The sequence below is a fragment of the Oenanthe melanoleuca genome, chromosome 7 (assembly GCF_029582105.1).
Source record: "Oenanthe melanoleuca isolate GR-GAL-2019-014 chromosome 7, OMel1.0, whole genome shotgun sequence".
In the NCBI taxonomy this organism is placed as follows: Eukaryota; Metazoa; Chordata; class Aves; order Passeriformes; family Muscicapidae; genus Oenanthe; species Oenanthe melanoleuca.
The window spans coordinates 30,532,399-30,554,274 of record NC_079341.1 but is presented as its reverse complement, the minus strand read 5'-3'; the positions used below and the strand labels follow the sequence as shown (position 1 = coordinate 30,554,274).

General features: G+C 37.0%; 1 protein-coding gene across 1 annotated transcript in view; it reads right to left on the bottom strand.

Moving 5' to 3' along the window:
- Positions 1-21,876, bottom strand: part of MGAT5 (alpha-1,6-mannosylglycoprotein 6-beta-N-acetylglucosaminyltransferase) — a 113,523-nt gene that overhangs the window by 36,258 nt on the left and 55,389 nt on the right. Inside the window, exons 4-10 of the mRNA XM_056495990.1 lie at positions 18,641-18,717; positions 17,104-17,193; positions 9,207-9,278; positions 7,962-8,123; positions 6,897-7,066; positions 5,883-6,017; positions 110-243 (exon numbers count right to left, since the gene is read on the bottom strand). Coding sequence (XP_056351965.1) covers positions 110-243; positions 5,883-6,017; positions 6,897-7,066; positions 7,962-8,123; positions 9,207-9,278; positions 17,104-17,193; positions 18,641-18,717 — 840 coding nt within the window. The remainder of the gene's footprint in view (positions 1-109; positions 244-5,882; positions 6,018-6,896; positions 7,067-7,961; positions 8,124-9,206; positions 9,279-17,103; positions 17,194-18,640; positions 18,718-21,876) is intronic.

Here is a 21,876-nt window from a genome sequence, read left to right as displayed (position 1 = left end):
GTTGCATTTTATTAAACTGTGAATTTGTCCTTCATAATGTAAAAACTCTTCTCAATGGCAGCATTGCTTTTAAAAGCTCTAAATTATTTATAAGCACAGAGGTACTTACGGAACATCGTATAAAACTGCTGTGGATTGAGGTTCCACTTTCCCCAAGGTGTCTTGTGGCCTTTAGACTGGGCATAATGGGCATGGTTAAACTCTGGCTCAGTCCCAAAGGAATCCAAAACTCTTAGCATACACCTAAAAGAGAAAAACAAATTTACTGTAGGAACTTCTACATATGTACATACAAGAATGTGTGTATATATATATACATAATTATGATAATTAAAATGTGTTCTGTCTTTGCAGCTGTGGAGAACATATGAACTGAAGGTACCTTCAAATTTCAAACATTTCTGTTCATACCACATTCACAAAGATGTTATAAACAGCAAATTCAAGGATATATCAGATATTCAAATAACAACCCTGGAGCTTATTTTGTCCTTACAGAATGAAGTTATGCTTTAAAATCCAAGTAGAATTATGGGAATGCCACAGTGGTCACCTGCATTTCCTAGGGCTCTGGAGTAGAATTTAGGCAGAAGAAGAGAGAATTTTCCAGGTGTTTTCTTTAAGTTCTCAACCATCACCACAAACCAAATGCAGCAGCCAGAGGCCACATGCCAAGAAGATCAGAGCAGGAGGACATTGTCTTTAGAAAATTGTATTGGGTCTCCAGGTTCTGACTTTTAGACCTACTGGAAAAGCACTGAATATGGTTTAATATGCTGAGTTCTTGCAGTCAGCTCATTTATTTGTTTATAAAACATTTTGTCACAGACCTTTAAAGAAACAATATAAAAGCCAATTACCTGCATCAACCAGCACACAACAGAGAGAAATCCTGGCACTGGATGCTCACCCTTTATTTAAAATCCTATTAATTTCTTCAAAAAGAAAGGGCCATAGTGCATGACAGGCAGAAAAGGTGCCAGTATGAAGACAGTACATGCTATAGGATAGGAATTCTAGAAGTTATGTTTCCAAAATGCAGCCTGCCAAATCTTTGGTATGACTTGGACATGCTGACCACTGCCTCTGAAGTGCATGACAGGGCTCCAGAGCTGCTGATTCTATCACTCTTCAGTCCTCTACAAACAAAATTGCAGAAAATACTCACACAGGAAATAAACATCATGTGCAATTGTGTTACAAACACATGAACTCTTATCACTGCACATTGTATCACATGTGCTAAGGAAGGGACACAACCTCATGGGCAGCAGAGAAGGAAGGTAGCTGCAAAAGTTACTATTAAAAATGGCTACTTTTCAGTTTTCAACATTTCCCATGCTCCAAGTGCATATGTACATTCTATTCAGTAAAAAACCTGATTCTGGTTTTTAAGTGTGAAAGAATTTAGCCCAGACAAGGTGAAAGCACTTATCTCCAACCACTTGTCAGCTTTAAAAATAAAAGATTTTAGTCCCCAAAATAAATTCACATGTTACTTATAAGTTGCTCCTTTCTCTAAAGTATTCAATAATTTGTGAATTAGAAAAAGAAAAAAAACAACCAACCCAGCAACTTTTAAACTCTTCTACGAAATGCTACCTTTGTATTTCAAAATACAAATTGTACAAAATTATGTGGTTTTTTTTTAAACCTTCACAGAGATATTTCAAACAAAAAAGTCAAAATATACAGCACATTATGATTCACCAAACAACAAAGCTGACAGATCAGTTTCTGTGCAGTGTTTTATGTCAACTGTTCCCAATGAAAATATTTTACAACAGTGGCAATTATCTCTGCATCACACAAAATACTCCAGCAGGACCAAAACAAGTTCTGCACTGATGAATCATTCAGTAATAAAAGCCCTCTCCTTTCTTGGCAGGTCTTAAAACAAAATTCCTCTCAAACATACAGCTTTTGGCCAGGTTCTTGAGTACAGGAGAATGAAAAATAGGAGAGAGCTACTGAAAAACTGCAACATTACTGGAGTTTGTCAAGAGATGTGTGTAAGGAGCCCTACATTGCTGTGTTGTCTATTTTTCCTGTATTTAGATGTAAGAGAAGTAGGACTAATGGTTACTGGGATATGAGGAACCATGTCCAGTACATACAGGGTCTCTGAATCAGGACAGGCAATGTGATGCAACAGAAATCTAAACCAGAAAGCAGGAAAATAAAAAAAAAAAATTATATGATTTGGCATAAACTAAGTCAGAAGAAAAGATGACAGCAAAAAGTGCAAGTCTGTTGGTATGACAAATCAAAGTTTCAAGTGGTGAAACTAATCCCTGAAATGCAGCAGATAAGAGCTGGTAAAGATTTAAAATTTAGAAATGAATGTAATTAATATCAATTTTGCTGAACTGATATTTTAATATATGTAGGAATGCCTTGATTGTTGACCCTAGTACCATAACCTCTATTTGTTTCACTTTATAATTTAAATGCCTTTTTTTTAAATTTTATTTTTGCATACAATGCATTAGCATTTCTGAAGGGAAATAATTGATTTTGAAAATTACAAAACAGTATATATTTTTTATAACTCAGGGATATATTTTAAATTAAAATGCTAATTTGGTATACCTTTAATTCCAGTTTTCCCACTCTTTCTTCCTAAAATGTCACCTAGCTTTAGCAGTGAAGCTGCAGAGAATTGCAGCATGCCCTGAAATTGGTGTCAGACTAAGTCTATTCTCTGCCTAATTAAAAAGAGGCCTGGTAGGTAGTAAATTGCTTTAGAAACATCTATATTAGTCTTTTTTTGTCTTGCACATTAGAAGTGACAATTTCAGGGCTTATAAGAAAAAAATCAGACAAAATTAACCCAGAATTATTTAAAGGGAGCTTTTTTTCCCCCCTTAAGTATTGGGCAGAAGCATAATCTTAACAGAGTTGACCAAGTGGAAGTATTTATACACATTTTTAGTATCCTTCTCCCACCCCATCAGGCCACTCAGTATTTGCATTTAAAATCTTAGGACAGAAAATAACCCTCCTAAAAAAGATGGATTCTGGAGAACACGTACAAAGCAGGAATGTTGCTCATTTCTCAGGATAGCTGTCACGTTAATTTATTTCAAGAAAAAACAGCCAGTTGGATTGCTGGCATATGGGAATGAGTCACTGCTAGAGAGACTGTGGAAAAATGAAAAAATACCAGATTTTTATGTGCTGGATGGAGGATTAGGGTGCTAAGAAAGACTACACTTCTCAAACTATATTAAGCAATTAATTTGAATGTTGCAATTTGCAAGCAAACTGCATTCAAATATCCACACCCCAGAAGTGAAAACTCCAGCACGTTCAGGCATTGTTCTGCTTGGAAATTAGGTGCACTCCAAAATGAGATGTGTTTTGCTGTGTTCCTGGCTATTTGCAGCACCAATTTCCCCACAGATAAAGCACATACTAGCAAAAGGAACTAGTGCTCTCAGCTGTACAGAGGAATCTTTCAGAAAAACTCACTCCCAAAGCAGCAGGGTCATTCTTTCGAGCTTGCAGTTCCAGAAACCTGATTTGCAACTACCAAAAATGTCCTCAAGGCTCAAGTTCACCCAGAAAGATTATATAAAGCACTCTTACCAAGTGCTGTTCTGAAGGCAGAGGCTTATTCTGCCACTCTATTGTGATCTGAAGTGAATAAAAACATTTTAATTCATTTTTATCTGAGTCTGGTCTGTATAAACCAGACTGAGCTGACCTGCACACATCTACTGAAAAACACTTTCAAGACAAGCAGTTATTCCTACTGACATTAAACACGACTGAGAAAAAAAGCAAAGTTTGTAAAGAACAAGGGCTAAAAAGCAGCTTTATTTGTGATAATGTTTATTTTATTGGAATTAAATGGAAACGGAGGCCTATGCTGTTATAGCACTCTTAGTGGTTTTAACTTCAAAACACTTTAATGACAAAATTTATGAGATAACTCCTGATGCTAGGAGAAAAAACAATGATTGGAAGAAGATCCTGAAATAGGAGACAGCATGTATGAAGCTACAAATTAATTCTCCTGCTTTCATCAATTCTGTAGCTTCTGCTAGACTCTGGATCCTCTTTTGTACACTGAACTTGAGAAAAAGCATCATGTAATTAGAGAGATTTACAACAAATCCAACAAGCTTCATGAAAGGTATAGAAAAGATGAATTGTAGGTAATGATTTAAACCCCTAAATGTATATATTTCAAAAAAACAAATTGAAGGGAAAGCAGTATAGAAGACATCCTAGGGGCTGGCAGAGAAGAGAAAGAAGTAATTTATTCTCCAGAACCTTATTAGAATAAGCAGTAATGGGCAGTTAGCAAGAAACCAAGCCAAGAAAAACACTTTAAAGAAAAGCTTAACTCTATAAAACAACATGTTGGGGCATCTTTCTCAGTCTTCAGTAAAAGAGGAGGCAAAAATCTCTCACGAAGGACAAATGCACCCTGATCTATTCTCAATCTGGCTATAGACTAGATGAGACTTCCTTCCAGTTCATGAAATCCAGTGCTGTAGAAGACAGGCATTAAGACATCTTTTTCTCCCCCAAAAGTCTCAAAAAATTCTACAAAACCTAAGGTACTTGGAGTTAAATGTAATTCTGCTCTCCTAAACAAGAAAACACCAGCCATTACCACAAAATAGTAATCAATGAAAAACAGATTGATAATTCAAGATGTAATGATTCTATGAAGAAAGAAAAATTGAATAGCTAATCTATAACCTCAATATATATTTCCATAACTTTGTTACAGGATATACCAGACAGGTAATTGCAAGCAGACAGGAAGAAACATTTAAAATGTATAAGAAGGGTTTCATATCCTGACCACAGTGCTACATGTGATCTCTTAGTGACAATTACATCTGGCAGACAGACAAGCAACTGTTGCTTGGTGGAAAATGGGATTATCTTTATTAACAGGCTCCTAAAAACTAGAATATCCATTTACTCCCCTGCTTCAAAAAGAGATTAAGAGTAATCTAATCTGCAATGCTGGTCACAGTACTCTCATTTAAAATTACATTGGAAAGATCCAATGCTCTAGAAAATCCTGAGGCTGAAAGAAAACAGTTTTTCCACTGTGAACACCTTCCAATACCTTCCTTCAAGGTTCACTGGATTTTTTTGGATGATGAAACACAGCTAATTTGAGCACGTATAGAAAAATCAACATCAGTAATTTAGATTTGGGTTTATTTCATGATGACATGTATTAGTACAATGCATGGGAGGCTTAATCATTTAAAACCACTGACAAAAAGAAAAGAGGTTCTAAAACTGCAAACACTAAAAAAGGTGCACAAAGTCATTTCTTGTGACCCTCATCTTCCATTTCTAATGGAAGGATGTTTATAGATTTCAAAAGCAGCAATAACTGCAGTTTATTCTTCAGGTCTGCCCATGAAGACAGCTCTCTGTCCAATATCTTAAAGAATGGAACAAAAATTGCACTGCAGTTGTTGGGCAATATAATTAGAATAGATAAATCTCCACAATCATTGGTTCAGTGTGGTTACAAACACCAACAAGCAAAACATGCCTCTGGTATTCCAAACTAAACAATAAAATGTAATAATTTCTCAGCTCTATTAATTTACAGAAAAAAATGGGAAGGGGGAAGTGTGGGTAAAGAAAGGAGAGAAATTAAGATTTTTAAAATAAAAAATGCTTGAATCCAAGAATCTTAAGCTTGCTGGGTGGATAATAGGACATGCAAAGAAGAAGTAATAGCCTCTTTAATCCTAAAAGCTAAGGACAACATAAAAGGACATTTTCACTTTTAAATAAATTAATGTGAATGGATTTCTCTCAGTATTTTTACATGTGTTATTCAATAAAAGCTCCTTAACAAAGCAGTTTAGAGGGCAAGTGAGTGTTATACTTACTGGTAATGAACCCAGGATGGACCAAGGGTTTTCTTAAACTGAGTCAATCCCACAATATCAATGTAAATGAGTTCTACAATTTTATCCCCCTGGGTTGGGCAGCCAGATCTGTTACCTACAACTTTCTTCATAATCCTGAACAAAAAAAGAAGCAATATGAAAAAGCATTACTTTCCAAATACCTTGAATTGATGCTGTGATATTATTTATTCCAATAATTCCAGTTTCCAAAAAAGTTTTACTCTTTTACTGTTTTGAAATCATGAACCATGTAAGAACACTAAAATGCTAGAGATTCTTAACATTTATTAAATGTAAAACACTAATTTTCAGTAAAAATCTCATCTAGCTTAAGCAAAAGAACAATATGTTTGAAATGCTTAAAAACAGTGTCCTTTGAAATGATTAAAAATAATTTCTGACTTCTATTGACAGCTTTATAGCATAAGAGCTCTCTATAAAACAATGCTGTCATGTAATTTAAAAAAGAAAACTGCAAAAAAAGCACATGTGCTCAAGCTTCAAACAGATGTTTTATGTCTGGTGCTGAACTCGTTGGCAAAGCAGGACAATGAAGAGTGAGGAGCAATTTGACCTAACCAAGTAATTAACTACATCAAAAGTAAGATGTTTAAAGAACTTAAACCTTTATCATAAAATGAGATACTGAGTGAAGAACAGCAGAAACTGAAGCAGAGGACACAGAATTAGGCTAATCTGTAACATTTCCCACTGCAGCTGATTAAAGCACCTGGAATGTTAAAGACTAAGCTGCTTAGCTGGAATTTTACAACATTCATTTATGAAGTCCCAGGAGCCTGAAGCTACAATGAAAACACATTATCCTTTCCATGGCACATATACTTAGCTCAGGAAAATAATCTTATCCTCTGTTTAGTGAATTATCACTTTCATTTTATGCTTCAAGAAATTATATACTGTTAATAGAAGCTTCAAGAGTTTACAATTCTTTTCTTCTAATTCTAGTTTCAAAAGTGAAAGTAATCTCCTTACTCCTTGAGCTCTGCCAGTGAAGCTGAAATCCTGATGTCATGGCCCAGTAAGTAGAGAGATGTAATTAAATCACTCCACTGGACTAATTCACCAAGTGGGCCACCGCTAAACGCATTTTCTGCAATCTTGAATCCAGATTCTTTTGTCAAAAGCCCCAAATGAACAAGGATCTGGAAAGGAAAGTCATATGTTTGACATTTGCTATTAAACATGTAAGTGTTATACATTACAGCAGTTTTTCTTTCTATTCAATTCCAACTATGGCCAAAAAAAAAAACCCAAAAAAACAAAAAAAACAGTGAAAACAAGCCAATACTTCCCCCCAAATAATTTAATTTTATAATGGATGCAAGGACTGAGAATCTCCAGCAAGGAGCTGAGCCAGCCAGGCTTAAGAGGGGTAGAAATATGAACATCCGTGGGGTTGCTGCCACTAGGACTGGCCCCAGGAATAACAAGGCAGGAAAGGAAACCTGTTGCTGTGTTTACAACATTTGGCTTTATCTTAAATGGCTGAGGTAATTAAAAAATAAATTAAATCAAATGAATAACACCTTTTCATTTCAAATATCTCATGGCTTTAAAACTGGACTCATTACAGGAGGTCTAAACAGATCCAATCTAAAGTTCTGGTCAACTTTAAGTCAACTTAAATCCACACCCAAGATGTCCCATTTAGAGTCTCAATTTTGGACAACAAAGATGTACAATTGTTGTTTCCCATGACTACATAAACCACTCCAGTGTTATCAGCTTGCAGTAAATTCACAATTTCTCCCTTTAGAACATATTCCCTATTTAGTCTACATAGCCTGTATTTTATCCAAAACTACAGAGGTCAGAAAACTTACTCCAAGACTGACTCATGCAAAACATGTAAAACTCTCTGTAAAGCAAGCACCCATTGCAACAGAATTTCAAACAGCAAAATACTTTTTAAAAAGGGTATAAACAGGAGCCTTTTAGACACATTTTCTATTTCCACTCTGAAGCTACACCTGGAACAAGTTGTTTGAAAGAGCATATATAACAGCAAGTGGCAGGAATAAAAGTGTTCTCATTTACCTTTTTTCGTTTCCTTTTCTCCAAATTTTGTTTTTCTGCCAGTGATTTGATTGCTTCAATCCAGGTATCAGCCATTCGTCTGATGCGCAACATCATCCACCTGAATTCCTCGTGCCTTGACATCATTTTGTAGAGATTATCAAAGTTGATACGAATTTCAGCCTTCAAGCAAAGCATTAAGAAACACCCCAAACATTAGTTATTCTTCAGCATACTTAGAAGTTAAAAAGCTGCTCAAATATGAGCTCTGTGCTGAATAATCCTCTTTTTAAAAAAAGAACTAGGAAAAAAGATACACTCCTAGCACATGAAGATTTTAGTTCAAATATTAAAGATATACTTAAACAGACACTTCTAAGCTACATAAATTACTGTTATTTTTATTAGTGGTATTTGATAGCCCAGAATACATTTGCAATGTTTCACAATGCATTTATTTCTGCAATACAAAACATGGTTTTGTTCGTGTGCTTGAAAATGAGGTAAAGTTATGTCTAAATCATAATACAGAACAGCAGGCTCAAGATTTATATCATATATAAATCATCAATCTTCCAAACACAAGGAAATCTCCAATTATATCAGAAAGGAAGAAACATTACTAGGGTATAAATTTTAAAGGAAATACTAGACTGTTCTAAGATCAATTGGTTTTACAAAATGAGACAATCTATATCCATATTATGTCGGTAATGCTCCTATGCAGCCCAGTAATTACCTTAAATTATCTTAAAATACCTAATTGCTACATAATTAGGCTGTAATAATTTAGAAACAACTCTGTGTGCTGTATAGTATTTAATGGGAAAAAAATTAGGAGTAATCAAAATGTTACTATAAACCTGAAACGGATATAAGCCTTTTCCATTAAGGCAGTTTTGTAATAAAGGCCCAGATTTTTGGGACAATAAAAATGAACATATTCACACATACTTAACACTAGTGAGCAGACTGTGGGTTTGTAGTTTTTCTCAGTATCTGTGTTCATTTCATAAATTTAAAAACAAAAATGTTTGTAATGAAAATCTATGAGTAAGAGCACAATACAATGACTGAATACATGAGCTACACATGTCAGGGAGGATTCCTTTCAGCTTTAAAGAATTGAGGAGTAAAAATTGTAAATTCTAAACTTTTTAGCATTTATGTGGCACAGGACTCCAGGATATTTTGCAAGAAATAATGAGCAATAATTACTGAATTATTGCTCATGTTTGTCCTTATTAAGAACATGGTTGTTCTTACCACTGTTTTCTGATCAGTTTCTTCATTAGGATTTTTTGCTCTCCAAGGTAAACGAGGACACCAATTTTCAACCTGTAAAACAATCACATGAAAATAAATAATGTTACTTTCTTTTCAGCTGCTTGAACAAAGCCTCCACTCACTGCCTTTATATTACACCTTTATGTTAACCTATGATGGCTTAAATAAGGCATCAGCTGATAATAAGGTGATCATTTCAAGATAAAACTGCTTTTTTTGCAGGAAAAGATAAGATTGCTTTTTGTAATTCAATGCACTTTTAACCCAGAAAATTTGCAAGCAAAAGTCACATTTAGATATTCATTCATGGTAATGAAAAGGGAAGATCAAGGCAAAGGTCAGCTGTTAAATGCTCAAAATACAATTTCTGTGAGCCGTTCTAAAATGTTTTCAAGAAGTTTTTTATGCTTCTATACCTTACAAAAATATGTATTTTGGAACATTTCCATCTCCCTAGAATATCTTAAATAAAGACAAAGCCTGCTAAATCAAAGGATCAAAGTTCTACCTTGTAGCAATGAAGACCAAAAAAGTAAGAGTCATCATAGAGTCAAAGGCACCATGTTTGAAGGCTATAAATAAGGTAATTATAACATAAGTAACAATATTCACAAGCATCAACAGCTGTGATTCTTAGAGAAACATGATCAATGCAAATGCAATACTTCTACTAGAAAATAAAGTACAACAGGGAGTAGTCAGTGAAGAAATAGCAAATGGATGCAAGTCACTGAGAGCTCCTGAGCTGTCCCCAGGGATGTTGCTTGTTGTGTAGAATCCTTATTATTTATGGACCTTAAGAAATTAGACCACTTGCTCTGGGGAAGGAGAAATCTCACTGTTGAAGGCAAACCCATGAAAACTGAAACATGACTGAACTGTGAAAAGGGGGAAATGCAAAAATTTATCAGCTGGCTGAGACACCCCATCACTACTGATTAAGCTCACAACTCTCAGAGAATTGAAAGCCAGAGTTGCTCTTATGGTTCCTCCAATCACAGACCTGTCAAAACACAATTTTAGCTTAATCATGCTGCAGAAGCCTGCAGCATTACAGATTAGAGGCTTAAGATCACACCATATGATTGCCCAGAAGGCCAATCACATGAAAATAAATTAATAGCCGCCCTAACCTCATTAAAGAGAAGAAATGTATGAATCTTAGGCTCCTCAGACAAATTACAAAAAAAAGCATTTTGAATGCTATGACTTAACTACTCAATGTGCTTAATACAACATTTGAAAGCAGTGACTTATCAACCTCCTTTGAAAGCATCAGATTCTTCAGTGGTCTTTAACTCTGTAACCACATCACAAATTGTATCAATTATCAATCCTAACTTTTACAACTACAAGTTGTGACAGAAAAGAGTTGCAAGCTCCATATTACAAATCATGCACAGTCACAAACTCTCTCTGCATTTTTTTCTTGTTTTCATAGTAGAAATTTTGCATTATTCCTAGCATTAGAACTGATCTAAATTAAGATATGACATTTCAAGGACTACTGTAAGTGCCCCTTCTCTGACTTGATGTATTTCACATTGCACCACAAGGCATTCTAAAGGAATTGCAGATTTTTCAGGGCTGCCAAGGACAGTTCACTGCACGCCTCACTGACTGAGAAACAAATACAGTTCTTTTCTGCTTTTAGAAATATTCCCTGTAGTCTTAAAATAAATTACAATAATTCTCATCACAAATAAACACTTAAGGAATAGATTCAAAGTAATATCAGTGTCTGCAGTTGGTCTGGCTCTCATTTTTCTTATTGATCTTTAGCAACAACAGGAGAAAAGATTGTGATATGACTAAAGTGGGCCTAGATGACAACACATCAGAAATATATGAATACTTCAGCTTTGTATTTGTTTAGGTACAGAAGATCTGCATACAACAAGCCCTAATTTTGAGCAAGGTGAAGGAAGGCAATGATGTTCATTTGGATCCTGCTCTTTAAGTTGTTCATTTGATCATTTAGGACCAAACACTAAAGGTGGCTCTGACAAAGGAACCAGGACTCCTCTTCCCCATTTCCAGCACTGCCTTCCTCACTGGGTTACCATCAGTTCTTCCTCCAGCTTATTCTCTCCATAGCAACCTACTGTTGTACTGTCATGTAAATGATTTAATAGGAAGGATGTGATACCAGACAGATTAGCAGTTAAAGACGACTTCTGGGAAGCAGCAACTGCAGATTTGAAGACAGACCATTTTTTGGATGAGTGATATAAATGCTAAGCTATTATTCAGAACACACTATATTTATCTTTGTACTGTCATATTTTTGAATAAGACCAGCTGTGCCTCCTGTTCCTGGTACTGAATCCAATGCAAATCAAGTGCATTAGACAGTCTTTGATCTTGCTCAGGAAACCATGTCCACCTGAGAAGTCAAGTGTTCCCTGCTTGGTTTGGAATGACATTAGTCACAGCACTGCCTGGAGGATAAGTAGCCAGCTCCTTAAGCTGCACAGCAGTTTAAAAGTTCAAAATTTAGGTGCTACATGATTCCAGATACTAAAGAAAAGCTGATGTTCTGAACTGCTCTGAGGTGTAAATGGCTAGGTTTAGGATGGAAAAAAACAACCCCAAACAAACTTAATTTGAAGAATACTTGCTTTATAGAAGCTTTGAGTTATCTGTTCCAGTGACTCTTCCTCAGACACACACTGAAACTGAATGCAAGGCAAGATTGCAGCACTTGACTCTGTAATAGAGCAAGAACTTCAGGCAGAGTTTTAAGAACCTGGCAAACATCTGTAGCACTGGAGTAGTCTGAGCATCTTCCAAAATGAATCAAAGCTGCTGCCAGCAGCTCTCCACATCCAAAATTTCAGAAAGACCTTTATGCTTTCAAAGAGTTACAGTGGGCAGAGCTGAAGGGTACTCTGAGCACTTGGGATAATCTTCATTTTGGAAATGCCAAAGGGCAGGTGCAGCCCATCCACAGGGAAGCTAAAACAACTTTCTTTGCACTTCAGGTGAACACACTGTTCAGTGTACTTCTATCCATGGTACAATGCTGCTCTTAAGTCAGCCCAAGAGAGAATACACAAACAAAAAAATCCAGTGCAGTATCTGGTGAAAGAAAGTGTATCTCTAAATTTACTAGGCAGTATGAAGGCAGGCAGTGAATTTGTAACTCCACAAACCCCTTTGAGAATTTGATGTGAGAGAACAGCTCCTATTGGGAAGGTGACTTTCTCAACTCCTATTTTTTGTTTAGCATTTCCTCAGTGACAGAATCCCTTTGAAGGGGTTGCAGAATCTGTGGTCACAAGATGAGTGCCTTGCCAGCCTGGTTAGTGAAATGGAGTAGGTACAGGTGGCTTTGGATGTGGTGGTTTCCAAAGGCAGTCTCCAATGTTGGGTGTTAGGTACCCACAGCCTCAGTGACATTGCTACACATTTCACACATCAATCAACACATGGTCTTGTCTGACTTCAGCAAAGTGCACTGTATTTGATTCCTCTCATACACCGGCATGTATGTCTTTTCCAACAAGTCATTAAAAGACTAATCCCAGTTTAAGATGACAGAAGAAGAAAAAAGAACTGAGCCAAAATTTGCCCAAAATCAGGCCAATCCACCAACAGATAATTCAGGGACAAAGTGCTGACTATCATTAGCATTTCAGTTTCTTAGGGATATATTAAGATGACTAAATAAGTCTGAACTTTTGGTGATTTACATTTCAGACAACACCACTAGTTTTGTGAAATTTCTGAGTATTTGCATAGAATTGAAAGAAGCTGGTTTGATGTTATATTACATGGAAGAAATGCAAATCATTAACTCCATGTCCAGGATTAGCAGCAGAAGGAATTGAAAGGGGACTTCCCCATGGATATGAGCAAACTGCAGTAAACTAGAAAAACCACAAGGATTTAGGAACCTCTCTAACTATGATACCCAGGAATTTTCACTAAATTGTGCCTCAGACTACAGCTTGCACCCTGGAAAAAAATCCATGTTCAAAATCACCTTTGGTTTGTGTTTTTCTGCTTTAGCCCTCAAAGCAGAAGTAAGAGTATGAAGAAAAATAATCCCACTACCCAACTATGCCTTGTGTTTCCATCAGGTCTGAAGGACTGAAAACAAGAACTCTCTCCAGCAGTGTATTAGCACACATGCAAAATGTGATATGCAGTTCACAGAATGGAATTCAAACCAGGTTTAAATCATTGAAGTGTTGCATTCCAAGATGGGTACCAAAAATTACATGTGAACCTGAAAGGTGATCTGGAGATCCAAAGGCTGGGATTTTGAAGAGACCTGCCCAGCTCCAGCAGGTAAGCACCAGCGTACTGGGAGGTGGCAGCTTGGATCACAGCTACCAGCTGACCACCAGTCCTACTCCTGGTGGAAAGCAGATCTCTCAGAAAACACATATGTAGATGAAGAAAGAAGAGGGGGCTTAGAGACTTTTTTTTTTTTCCTTTCTCCACCTTTTTTTTTTTTTTTTTAAAGCTTGGAAATAGTGTGAAAAACTCATTTTCTAGAAGATATTTTTAAAAACTTCATTCCTCAGCTGCAAATTGACATTTCTCAGTGAAATATATTTTTGTACTGCCTAGAAATTAATTTTTTCACATTTATCCCCAGAGGCAATGCCATCCCTGAAAATGATAACTGTGCCAATGCCATTACAGTGTTAAACAACTGCTTTTTCATAACTGAATGCTAGGTTTAAAAGTAAGTAACTCTTCTCTATGGGCATCATGGATAAAGGGAAGCAAGTTTAACTTGCTTTTTAATGTTTGCTATTTCTAATCCCTGTCTGGCTCTATGTTCAAGGTAATAGAAGTCTGGTTTTGCTATTCAGGCCATTTTTATCTCATCCACTCTCCAAAGACTCCAGCAGAATTTGTGTTCAGAGGACCAGAGGATGGAGAAGCCCTGGATCAGAGTGCCCAGAGAAGCTGTGGCTGCCCCATCCCTGAGGCTTAAGGCCAGGCTGGACAGGGCTTGGAGCAATTTGGGGTAGTGGAAGGTTTCCCTGCCCATGGCAGGGATTTGAACAAGATGACCTTTAAAAACCTTTCCAACCCAAGCCATTCCATGAGTCTATGGTCACACAGTTGCCTATCACACCCCAGGAATGATCCAGTGCCTGAAGCAAAACAGTGAGAAAGAAGTGCAAAAATTCTCTGCTTCATCTGCAAGTTTACACATGGGACAGCTTAAAATAAAAGGCAGAAGCCTGGACATGCTGGGCTGCTTCTTGCTTTGCACTTGCCTCCCACTCTGCTCAAGCAGCCAGACACAGAGCAGTGGAGAGGAGCTGCTCCTGAGTTCTGCAGGAGTGCATCCAAAGGGCTGATACCTGCACCAGGGCAGGCTCTTCAGGAGACAAAACCTGGGGCAGCCTGGATTTGGTCAGCATTGTTTCTGTTTTGAAACAGAGCACATGGCTGATACCCAAAGGCTAGGGGTTTATGCCAACCTTTTGTTTCTAAACCTTTACATAAACTGTGGACAAATTACTTTGTGTATCTGTGGTTCTGACCCATACTGCTCCCCAAAACCAAACATTTTGGGCTCCTTTGTTTACAAGTTTAAAATTTCATTACAAAGAGTACTGGATGGGCATAATGTAACACCCTAACTGAACTGCTTCAGAAGAAAAAAAACTGGATCCCAGAAGAGTATAAAAGAACAGAGACAGTTGTCACACTAGATTGTAGAGGTGATTTTAAGAGTAAAACTAGACATATGCATAATTTCATGCACATTGTTTTTCCAAACTGAGGTTGCACATAATTTGATGCATATATTGCATTTTGAAACATGCATATACACAACTATTTCACTCCAACAGCCTAACCTTGAAGTAAAAAAGAAAAATCTTAACAGCAATACCCTTTCCATTACCCTAATGCATTTTAATATTTTAAATCAGCAGTTCTGACTTGAGAGCTCTGTAGACACATTTATCATTCAGCTGTGCAACCATGCTATAAACTGTCAACTCTTCATCACTGTCCACGTTGACAAATTACTCTTGCAACAGCATTTCCAAGTTATCCCTAGCAGCCAACACACCTCATAAATCCACATCATTGTAGTGTTATTAGAATTTCATTTCATGCTTGCATTCGCAAACATTTAAGCTTTCAACCTCTGCTGCTGGACATTAATCATAAAATTAATCATAGGATTAAGAATGCCAAATTTAAACTCAAGGTTAATAACACGCTCACCCAATATTAGTTTTACATTCTACCATAAGAAAACACTCTGAAAAAAAAAAGGGACAAGACCTTTTCCTGAAGTTACCAAATATGCACACAGACTAATTGCACTTTTATTCCTTCATGAAATGGAAAGTTGACCAAATTAAATATTGCTGCCTAAAGAAAAATTTCAAATCCCAGACCCTTGAAAAAACAACTATTTGGCCATGAAGGATCAATTATGAAAGAGCTAACTACATGAACTGACTTTTCAAAACTGATAAGGGAAAATTGTCACGTAAAAAACTGGGATTTAACAGAAATGCAAAATAATAAATGTCATTGAGGAATATTAGATTCTTGCATTCATCATTTTTAAGCTATATCTGCATTAAAACCATGAAGCACCTGCTGGTTGACAGAATACTAATGATCAAACATAGTTTTGCTGATGCTGAAACAAAATCTTCTAGTAGAAACCGTAATAATTTCAGATTATTATGAAACTATATCTCTATCCTCTATGATAAATAACAAGATAAATAATATAGTCATCCTGTATCTTTCCTTCCATAGCTTCACAGTCCATAAATAAATCAACACAGAAATGGAATGAGTCAAAACTGTGATTCAACCCAGCCTTTGTTATGCCTTCAGATAGATGTTTTGGATATGCATTTAACTATTGCTGCTTCAAGCTACACCCCCAGAAGTTCAATGACAGTCAGCTGAGTAAATCAACAGAAACTGCCTTGATTACAATGGAGTTATTTATTATAATAGACTTACTGTTTTAATCTCAGATATATAACTTAAAATCCCAGCCCAACCCTCCCAATCCTACAGAAGCTAGGAAATTATTATTAGCTGCAATCCTTCAGCCATATTGGCTCTTTCAGTTCTTTGCAAGCAGAGAACCACTGGATATCAACACTAGTTCTAATATCAGTTACCACAAACTATCAAAATTTCACTTACAAGATAGAAGAGGCTGAGTGATCAAATACACCTGACTGTTTCTGGTGCATGCACTTCAACCCAGTAATAGAGCTCATGATAATTGATTGAAAAAATTAATTCTTGGGAAACAAGTGTCACCCAGAAAACAGAAAAAAAGCCTCAGCATGACAAACACCCTGCTTAGCTGTGTACAAAACACTGTGGCAGATACCAAAGGATTTAGCCAATATAGCTGCAACTTCAATCAAAAACGTGACATTCAGGTTGTTTGTTTTGTTTCTGCTAACACATACCACAATTCACAAACAGTCTTCAAGCAGGAAGTGGCCATGCTGCTTAGGACAATGGACCATCTAGCACCACTTTCTAAATTTTCCATTCCAAATGCCTCCCTAATAGTACCTCAGCAGCTGCATTAAAAGCAACAGAAAAAGTGTTTAAAGGCAAAGATCTCTGACTGAGCTTCACACCCAGGTTTAACAGGATACCCAACGTGGACTCCCTGAAGTGCTGCTGCTTACATCACTGCAGTTACAAGCATTAGAATTCTCCAGGCTAGGAACCCCTGCAGAGTTCATGAATAATAGCAACACACTTAATAATTCTGTTTTAATAACTTTCTCCTCTTTACACAATTATTTCGAACAAAGTGACGATTTCTTTTGAGAAAAGCACAGTTACCAAAGCCCTGAAGGCAATATGTTGTTTTCCTTCTGCAGATTAAAAGATTACTGACCTCACTGAGGTAAATAAAAAAGGAGCATGTGGACCCATCTACACCATAGCTTGCATAACAGGGATCCGATCGCCACATATCTTTCATCCACTGTAACAGAACAAAAGACACAAAAGTTTATTAGTTTAAAATGCAACAAAACAGCTCTGCTTCACACCCAGGAATAATGGAGGAAGTGACAAAGTGACTATAAATATCAAAAATAAACCAGGAATTTTATTAATGATTAGCAGCACATTGCATCCCTGCATTCAGTAATGCTGGGGAGCAATAACACAGCAGATGTGAGCACAGCTTACACAAACTGGCAGCCAGGCAAGCAGAGACAAATTTCAAAAGGAAAATAAAATTGGGATCCAGACATTTGGCTGTGGCTGGAGTTGAACGCATTGTGTGTTCCCCACCATGACATACTCCCTCTAGAATTTCACAGATCATTTCAGTTACCAAGACTGAAATCTGCCAAGAATCTGCCATTTCTGCAGAAGCAAATAATGAATTGCAGTTCATATTTCAATATTCAAATAATTTATTACATAGTCACTATGCAGCCTGCTTGCCAAAACAGATCAAAACACAGACCAGAGATTTAAAATGTAGAGACTTTTAATTTCAAAAATACTTGGGTATTTTAAGCAAGCAGAAATTTTACTACTGTCCCCCACTAATCACAGAATCACAGAATGGTTTGGGTTGGAAGAGAGCTTAAAGATGATCTCATTCCAATACACCTGCCATGGGCAGGGACAGCTTCCATTAGACCAGCTTGCTCTGAGCCCCATCCAACCTGGCCTTTCAGGGATGGGACATTCACAGTAATAAATCAGTATCACTTACATTTGAAACACATCTTGGGATGAAAAAACCCTTAAAAACCTCCATCTCTGCGTGTTTGCTAGAGTTTGTTTCTTTGTTTTGGTTGCCTTTTTTCCTTTCCAGCTGAAGTCTGACGGGTTGTAATATTTAAACTTTCCAACTGCATTATTAGTAAAATACAGGACTTAAGTAGAATCCACTGTGAATCCCAGAATTCTGGTTGCACACTTAGGCACTGCCCACTTATGGGCAGAAGAGGCAGAATGTTTTCAAGAGAAAATAGGAACCATAGACTTATGGGCAAAGAGATGAAAGAAAGAAAGAAACTTCATGCTGAAAAAGGGGCAGGACAGAGGTACCCACAGAATCACAGCCCTGGGGCAGGGAAACACCAAATTACTCATCATGGGGAAGAGAACAGGGGTTTTCCAAAAGGAGGAGTTTCTGAATAACAAGACAGCACTCAAACAATAAGGCTTTTCAGTAAATAATACAGCATTACAATATGGCAACTTTTTCCTGTTGTAAGAGGATGCCACTTCATTTCTCTGCAGCAGTAGTATTAAAGGCTTGAGGTGAGCCATGCTGCAGTAACACACAGTCATAAATATCCTATTTTTTGACTCACTTGCTCTTGTTTCACACCACTGAATAGTGACCTCTTGCAACATATGTTCCATTTTTAATAGAATGCACATAAGATTAAAACCATTTCACTTACCTTTATTTTCCCTTCACAGTGAGGAAAACCATCCATAGGAGGCAATTCACACTGTTCCTGGGCTCCATTTATGAGATCTAAAGAGAAACACAGACCATAACTGACCTTCATTTCACAGTTCTGACAGATAACCTGACAAATTCTTCCTTTTATTTTTGGGAATCCACAGTCCAGATTGACTGAAGGGTCCTACTGGGTAATATTTGTTATAACATTAAAACTCAGTGTGGTCCTTTTTGATCACACAAGAAAACGGTTGCAGAGATTTCAACTCAGACTTGAAGAAAAAGTGCTGAATTACAAAAATCAATGTATGAAGACTTAAAAATTATGCTAATCCATACTGAAAATAACAAGAAAAAAATAAGTTTCTAATCAAAGTGTGCTCAAAACTACTAAATTGCAACAATTTGTTTTCATTTGTCAAGCATTTATAGGACGTATATACTCTTAAGCATCAAACTAGTTTTTCAAGCTCTGCTATCACTTTATCAAATACCCACGATCCGAAACTTGGCACCAGACATATGACCCAATTAATAAATGTTGCAATATGATCTAATTTAACAATTGAGTAGCACTACATCACATCTCACAAGAAACATTTCCTGTGGTTTCACAAGATATTTTTTTTTCTTTTTTTTTTTGCCCATTTTAATATTTTTTTCATTCTAGATTATTGCAACACTTTAAAGACTGTAATACAGAGCAAGATTTGTGGCCCATAAGCCAAGGAAAAAGCAGCAGTTTTAAAGGACATTACCCCTCCAGCTCCAAGGGACTTTCTTCTTAGAACAACCCTCTAATGCAAGCCTTTAAGGCAAGAAAAATTATTACCATAGTGGAGAGATTCTTGCCAAAGGCAGTGGAGGAGAAGGTTTTCAATTTGGGTAGTTCATCCCACAGTTATCTAAATTATACCTGCATCATTTCTGGCTTTTCCTATGGGCAAGAATCAAGATCATTAAAGTCAGCCAGCCATCAACCTAGGAACACTTTATGCTGTGGCAGTAACTGTGCACAACTTCATCCAGAATATGTTACTTAGAGAGCCCAAAAGAAAATACAAAAAAAAAAAAAAGGCTGCAGTATTAGAATAGAATAGTGACAAAATCTGTGGGCAAAAGTTAGAATGTTGCATTATATTATTATATGCAAAACATACAACCTGACCTATCTATTTTCCAATTTTTTGAAAATAGCTTCTTTTAAAGATAAAACTTGAAATGTAAGCCAAAGCATTGCAAAATGAACTTGATGAGGGAAAGAAAAGTCATGGCAGGAAGTCCCCACTTCTTTGTCAGTCTCTGCAGCAGGAATGATTTGACAAACTGAGCTGTACTGCCAATGACAATAGCACTGAAGCAAAGTAGTTTGTACAATGACTTTGTAATTTCAAATCAATAAGCACTTTCAAAATATTCTGCCTGTGTTCTTATCCTTGTGGGATTCTTGCACACCAGACCACTGACATCTAAGGCTCTGATTTGTGCTCTGAATAAGAACATACAGAGCATGCATACAGATAGCAGCAATTTAAAGGGTGTTCTCAATTCAGTCAGTAGAGCTACATAATAATAGGACATTTGGCTTTACTGCAGTCAAGAATCAGATCTTCCACTTCATCACACCAAAATCAGTACCTGAGATCTAACTATTAAAAAGGCATGGTTACTATCATGATAATTTTCAATAATTAATAAAATTCCATTAGAGGAGCTTTATGGTCTAAAAGGGCTTGTGGACTGTTTTTTTTCCCCCCTCCTAAGTCTGAATGCAAAATAACAGACTTTATAGGCATTTCAAATTCAAGATCTTTCTAGCACAAAAAAAGACTTCTGAAATCTCTGGTATAACATCAGAGATGCAGCTCAACCATAGGGAAAGTTCAACTTTCAGCATCATACTCAATTAGGGGTGGAAAATGCTGAATGCCTGGGTATAGCTTGCCAACAAGAATGAGCCATGAATTTTGTCATTTAAAATAAAAATATGTCTTCTATCTCAAGTTAATTATGCTATCATATGATGGCTTTTCCCTTCAGAAGGTTAGTCAAGCAAATCCTCTCTTCTACTTAAGTCCTATTAAGTACAGGGTAATACATAAGCACAAGCTATAATTCCTTATTTTACAGCACACAGTGCCAAGTTATCACTTACACCATATTTCATTTTAATGGGGATCTCATGGCCTGTTAAAGAAACAAAAGATGGAGAAAAATCCCCAAAATACAGACAACAGTCTGATTTTTGGTAAATACACAACTGCAGTCTACATGTTTGCTTGTCAGATGTGAACACATTCTTTGCACCCCAGTGTTTTTGTTGACAGGCAAAGATCTTTGATGCTGCTCTTAGCTCACAAGATTTTACAGGATCCCTGTATTTGTGAGATCTACCTGCAAGAACAAAATCCCTCTTCCAAAGTCACACACTGCACCAGCCTGACTCTTCAACAGCTCCCAGCAGCCGTGGCAGAACCACACAGAGATACTTCCCCAGCACACACCCTCCCTGTCCATTCCAAGAAGCAAAGAGGAAGAGATAGACATTTTTCTCAGCACAAGCTACAGACTTTCTCAGGCTTCTGGTCTCCCCTGTGGCCAGCTGCACTTTGTTTTTTTTTTTAAGGCTTTTCCAGAGCAGTCCCACTACTGCTCCTCCACTGGGATGGGTTACACACAAGCAGAGCATGGATCTCTCCAGGATAATCTGTCTGTATAGGGGAAACGTGCCTTCCTTTATCACTTTTAACCACATTGAAATATTAATGTGTCTGGGAGAATTACCAAGAGTATCTGACATCTTTCCCTCTTCTTGCCAGCAACAGTAAACACTCCAAGGATGCACCTTGCTCAAAAATGTTCATGTTTTTTCTCCACCACAGTCTACAGAGAGAGGAGATGCTTTACACAACCACCAGCTCCTCCCTCCCATCTTCCCATTCCCATTGGATCTATATCCCAAGCACCTGAAGCAGCTTTCACTTGCTTCATTCTCAGCTACTAATCAGATAATAGCACAGTGAAGGCAATTCTATGAAACTTGCATATAAACAGTCCCATGAAACAGTTTACATAAAACTACTATCCAGAGCTGAAAAAAAATGCAGCAATATGTACATACAAGAGGAAATTAACGTGAAAGAGCAGGAGAAGGAAGAGAGAAATGCAAGTCTGTTCCATCTGAGTATTCCCTAGAGAAGCAGTCTTCCCTCTGTGCCCATGAACAGGAAG